General features: G+C 36.3%; 1 protein-coding gene across 1 annotated transcript; it reads left to right on the forward strand.

Annotated features, from left to right (window-relative positions):
* The first annotated feature begins 282 nt into the window (after positions 1–282).
* Positions 283–5,691, forward strand: LOC149011455 (uncharacterized). Its single transcript, XM_089164411.1, has 4 exons — positions 283–544; positions 710–817; positions 1,232–1,399; positions 5,278–5,691. Exons 1-4 carry the CDS (start codon positions 443–445, stop codon positions 5,398–5,400), a joined length of 501 nt encoding a protein of 166 aa, XP_089020537.1. The 5' UTR covers positions 283–442; the 3' UTR covers positions 5,401–5,691.
* Positions 5,692–6,265: the final 574 nt, after the last annotated feature.

Below are 6,265 nucleotides of genomic sequence, written 5' to 3' on the forward strand. Positions count from 1 at the left end.
CATCTCTGCTCGCCTCCAAGGCGTTAGAGGCGAATGCTCGTGTGAGTGAGCCATTCTCTTGCCTATTGACATATCTTGTTTTATGCTAGCAAAACACAATCACACAGAAAGTGAATAAAAAAAATACTGGAATGAACTCATATTATTCATTAAACTCTAACATTTCTTTCTAATTAGATTATAAAATTACTATAATACCCTTTCTTATAATTTAATACATGGCAAGAAGTTGCACGCGAACAAAAATCCTATACGCTAACAGCTTGTACTTGTAACTTGTAACAGGTTTTAGTCTGTACGGGCTCCACCCAGAGATTCCTGACTTCCAGAGAATCGTTCGGACGGAGAGAAAGCGTAGGGAAATATTAATTAGACACGAAAGTGATCGTCGTGCTATACCTTCAGATCATCTTCTGTTAAGCCCATAGAAGGAATCGAAAAAATGGTGAATTACATGTTGATGATAACCGCTGAGCTCGATAATCTCACCAATCTCCAGCCACAGAATGGCTGCGATGACCCCAACTTCACTTACTATTTCAAGGTCCTTTCCAGAATTGGATCGCAATGTTTGCGTTCTTTAATATTCTAGGTTTTACTGAAATCATTAATTTTTTCCTTCGGTTGAACTCGTTGTGTTATTCCAAAATTTTTCTTTTCTTGATCTCGGTTGTGGTTACTGAAATGTTGTTTGTTGTTTCCCCTACAGATGAAATGTAATAACTGTGGAGAACTTAGTAAGAAAGAAACCTGTCTGAGCTTGGATGAAACTGTTCCTGCTCCAAATGGCAAGGGTACCACTAATCTCGTTCAGAAGGTCTCTCAATCTCTCTTCCATTTGGAAATATTTTATTTTTGACTTTCCTGCTTTAAATGTTCATGGATGGCTTAAGCAGTTGAGCCATAATGAAAGATTTTAAATGTTCCATGAGAATTTTCTCTTTTGAGTTCAGACTCTTGAGTATCGATCCATGGGAAAATAGAAAGATACGTACGATAAACTTGCAAATGGATGCATATGAATTGGAGAACACTATAGTATGCTTAACAATACTACCATGTTCTCCTTAAATATTTTGTTCTCCAGGTATTCCCCTTCTTCCTCCTGAAAAAGAAGGAGGGTAAGTTTTAGTTGACTCACTATTGGAGTACATGGATGCTAGCTTCCAGAATCATATTATTTATTACTTATTGACATTCAGATTTACTTTAATGTTTGGGTTTTCCTCAGTGCAAACTTTGTGGGAGGGAAGGAACTGTGTTGATGATCCCCGGCCGTGGTCTCCCACTGACTTTAGAAACTACTGAATCTGGAAAATACAGCCCCTTGATGGTATTTGATTGCAGGGGCCTTGAGCCTGTAGGTTTTGTTTTTGGAGATGGATGGAAAGCAGAATCTGTAAGTTCCTTTCTTTTCCCCTTTTTATATTCGCCATAACCCCTGGTGCATGTGAATGTGCACCGATGACTATGCCTTGAATTATCTTCAACTACAAATTTAGTCATATGCAGTTCAATAATTTTTCTTTCTGAGAATGCAAGTACTGGATTATTTTCTTTGCATTGTTACATGGTATGTTGCAATTTGTCTCCCATTTGGCCTTCTTCTTGTTTTGTGAGGCAATTAGGTTGATTTTTCTGGATGTATTTTGAGTTTGGCAAAAATGTAGCAATTACCTTTAATATTTTCTTAAGTAGGATTCCCTCCTGTGATTGTTAGCTATTTTTGTTGGAAATTCCTTTCTTACCTTTTTCTTCCTGATATTTTATGTAATGATTATGCAGTTGTTATCTGAATATTACTGTGTCCAAATGGAAATCGTTGGGGAATTTCATTTGTTGTAATTTCTATACCTAGATGAAACATTTGTTTGTAAGATACTCATGTAAATTGTGCAAAATAAAGGAGCCATATAAATAACATTGTTCCAAGAAGTTATCTTTAAGATGAAATATGTTTGTTTACCTTGAACCTTATATTTCGATGTCATCTTATACTGTCTGGAACCCAATAAACTTTGATATTTTACCTTTTAAGGACATAATGAGTACTACAGTCCTTCAGAATGCCAACCCTGTGTTTTATTGTCTAAATTATTGTGTGCTGCAAGTTTTGATATCATTATTGTTGTTATTTCTTTATACTATTGAGTCCAAACTATGGAAATGAATGCAGATTGTCACTTCTTGTATTTTCTGCACCAAAATTATATACATATTCTTGACATAAAACATGACTCATGAGACAAACATACTTTTATCCATACATTTCAATGCACTTCAATCTGTAGTGCTGTGTAGAACCTAATAGATTTTAATATTCTAGCCTTTTAAGCAAACTAAGGATGACAGCTTCATAATGCCAACCCCTGTCTCCCTTCCTCCTTTTTTTTTTTTTTTTTTTTTTTTTAATTATTTTTTATTTATATCCTTCCTTTATATGTAGGATATCATTGTTATTTGTTTGCTAAAGTTTATGGTTGGGGTTCTTGTAGTGTCTAAACTATTTTTTTTCATAGTTATCATGGTGTCTAGGCAACACCCCAGGCACTAAATTTTGAGAACTTTTGTCTCCCCATTCTGTCCTTGCACTTCTATTTTTTAACAGTGGACAAGGCAATACCTAGCATCTAGACACCCCACCTTGATTGTCTTGGCTGGTTTTTGAGTCCATTTAGGACTCTTTTATGTGTTATTTCAGTTGTTATATGATGCTTTATTTTTTTTCCTATAAATAAAGCAGCTGTTATTTGGAGTTCCTCACAACAAGAGAGAGATCTCCCATGTCCTTCTCTCAACTTCTTATATTCTCTTTCTCGAGCTCTCTTCTCTTTCTCGTGCTCCCTTCTCAACAACAACTCTGTTTGTCTTTGTGTGTATTATATTAAAGGGTAGTTTGGCCTACAGTCTTTTCTAACAGAAAGTCTTGTGTCACCGGAATTCTTGTCATATGGAATGACTGTCCTGTTTTACTGATGTATAAAGAAGGAGATCATGGCTTCAGGATGCAGGGGTATTTCCTTTGCAACTATGATCGTTCTAATGTGTAGCCTTGGAGCATAATTGTCCTAATAGTCTTTTCTTAATAGTGGAGTCTTGTGTTAGTGGAATTCTTATCGTGCGAAGTCTCATTTAATCAAGAAAAACTAGAGTAGAGAGATAGGCATACCACCAGCTTGCAGTAAGCTAGCGGGTGGCAACAATGGGATCATGGGGTAGTGCATTATACAGGAGGGGCAGGGCGTTATTTCAGGGGGGAAGTGGGAGATAGACATGGTGGTAGCTCATGGTACTCCAGCTGTGTGCCCAGCCTATGCCATAAACAAATATGGTAGCTGGAGATAAAGAATGATTTTGATTCCCAACCATAAGCACTTTACTCTTCATTCGTTCAATCTGATGTGGCATCAGAGCTAAGAAGAAAATAAGCAAAAAAAATTATATCCTAGTTAATCCAATATGAAAAAGAAGGGGTTCTACTGTTTTGATGGTGCCTTGTTCTGCTGTGATACATAAGCTGTCGCATTTTGAAGAATGTGTTGATATGTCCTGTTTTATCAATATAAAAGGAGGTTACTGCTTCAGGTTGCCTAGGTATTTTCTTGACAAATATGATGGTTTTTATGTGTAGTCTTGGAGTGTACTTGTGGTCTATAGTCTTTTCTTAATAGAGGAGTCTTGTGTTAGTGGAATTCTAATTGTGTGAAGTCTCATTTTATCAAGATAAACAAGTATTATTCTACTGACATGAGAATCTCTATTGATATGAAGTGTCCTGTTCATGTACATCTAGTTTGATCCCTTACGAACCATACACACTTGCAGCACCTGTTTTTCTCGGTAATGCTGTAACCAGTTTAATTCATAGCTCTGATACAATAAGCTGGTGGAGATGAGGAATTATTAATTTCACTATCCTGTCTTGTGTCCATAATATCAACACTTGCATAAAAAAATTCCGAGGTGTGTTATTTTACTAATTGTTTAGGTTGTATTTAAGGGGGGATCTTATCACTACATGGGATGGCATATACAAATTCTAATTCCACCTTGCATTGCAGCATGCCTTACAATGTGCCCTGGCCTGGAAATAATACTAGGCAACACAACCTAATGTCTGTCCTCTTGTCTGCATGTCTCCCTTCTTCCTGCTTTAGCATTTCTGTAGGTTCATGGGGATATATTCTGGAGGTTCCACCATGACCATCAGTTATATTCGTTTATGCATACGAATCAGGGGTGAGTTTAGGGGAGCGCAAAAATGATTTTTATTTTTTTTTGGACAAAAAAATGGAAGAAATTGCCATCTTGATTGAAATATAACCACTTGACCAGAAAATCATTAGATCATAGTTTATCTAGCATGGAAACACTTGCGCACGTTGGTATAGTTTCTATATTAACTATCTTGCAGGAAAAAGGAAAAGAAAGATGTGATAAAATGCATGGTCTGAAGGAGTAAAAGAAGAATTTGAATGGCTGAGATTGGTTAAGTTATGATATGAACCTTAACACCTAAAATGAGAGCAGGACATCTGAAATTGTTAGAGTTTCCTCTAACTGTGATATTTTTGGACGCCAAATGAAATACTGGAGCCAGAATTATTTAACTGGTTGTAGATTATCAATGCTACCTTGGCAAGTAAAATGATAAGGGGTGTATAAACATCTGGACCTTAGATGTGTACATAGATGTCGGATGTTTGTTTGGTTTAAAATGATATCTGGATGACAGATTGTCAAATTGGAGGTTAAGGATCTCCGTTTGGTCGTCCATCATTAACTCGCTTGATTTCAGATCCAATAGAATGACTAGTAGATTATGAAGCCATGACTTTGGATTTCACGTGTTGGGTTAGAAATATTTATAATGAGTTTTACTTGCCTCAGATTTGAAGAATAAGAACTCCCCATTTTGATGTATCTTGTGACAAATAAAATCTGTAATCGTAGGAGGGTTTTTTTATCAGACATATTCTCATTTAACTTTAGCTAAAATTGATTTGCGATCTCCTGATGAATTCCATGGACCACATGAAAGCTTTATTATCAAAAAAAGTTGTCTCTTCTTGAATCCCACTGGTTCTTTATCTATAATTCTACTGCTTGTACTCAATAGTACTACGAGTAAAACATGATTGTGGGTGTTACATTTTTAACATCATTTAATAATCTTTCAACTGCATTTTGAGTAAGTGTTGCTTATTGTGTTTTCTAATATCATGTTAATAATGTTGTCTCAGTTCAAACTAACAAATGTATCTCTAACTTCTGTAGACAAATGGGACTAAATTCAATGAGATTGACTTGTCACAAGAAGAGTACGCAGACTATGATGAGGAGGGACAGTGCCCAGTTATGGTATCCAACCTTAAGGCTAATTTTGTTGTGGTGAAGTAGAATGTGATTCTCTCATACACACAGCAAGGCACAGGTTGGGGGTGGAATTATGTATAGAACTTCTAGGAAGCATATCTTTGTTGATGTGAAGGCCAAGTTTTTTGTACTTTGAAGAGACATTCTGACTACATTTTTACTATTGGAAGTAAATTACATAGGCATACTATGTCTAGGAGTGGTTTGCTACGCATTTGATAAGAGATGCTCTTGACTTGCAACTGACAGCCTTCCAGCATATAATGCAAATAGAAAGCATGGTATTAACCTTTTGTGTGTTTATTTTCTCAAGTGATGCTATCATGTTCGGGTAACTTTGCCTCTCATATTGCAGTAGCATCCCTACCGTCCTAATCGTCAGCTTATGATTCTTAAACTCAGCGAGGACTTACCTTTTTCCATCTTGTTCTAGGTTGCTCTATGGTTGAAAAAGCATCCTAGTTTGTTAATTTTCTCTTCGCGTGCTTTGGTGAGATTGTCGATTTAATATCTGTTCTTACTCTAAATTTGCCTATAGCCGAGGAGCCAAATCACAAGCATGGGGGTGTTTTTTATGCAATTGGGGGAATAGGGGAAATTTTCAGAACTTAAGTTTCTCATATCAATGAAAATTTACAGTGAAACAAACGGAGCAGAGCCATGTTCCCTATCTGAATCATAAGATTACTTGAATAATAGTTTACTCTATAAAATTGCTTCGTTACATTGATGGGGGTTGTCGTCACAGTTTCCCCTCCCTGTTTAAAAAAAACCGAGTGAGAAATTATAGGTAGTAGATGAATGAGAAAGGCTTCTCCTGGCAAACACGATGGAATATTGCATTTTTGTTCTTCCTGGCTTCTCTTACTGCTTTTCAATATGCTATGGT

The sequence above is a fragment of the Hakea prostrata genome, chromosome 7 (assembly GCF_041222555.1).
Source record: "Hakea prostrata isolate BN-2017 chromosome 7, UWA_Hpros_2, whole genome shotgun sequence".
Classification (NCBI taxonomy): Eukaryota; Viridiplantae; Streptophyta; class Magnoliopsida; order Proteales; family Proteaceae; genus Hakea; species Hakea prostrata.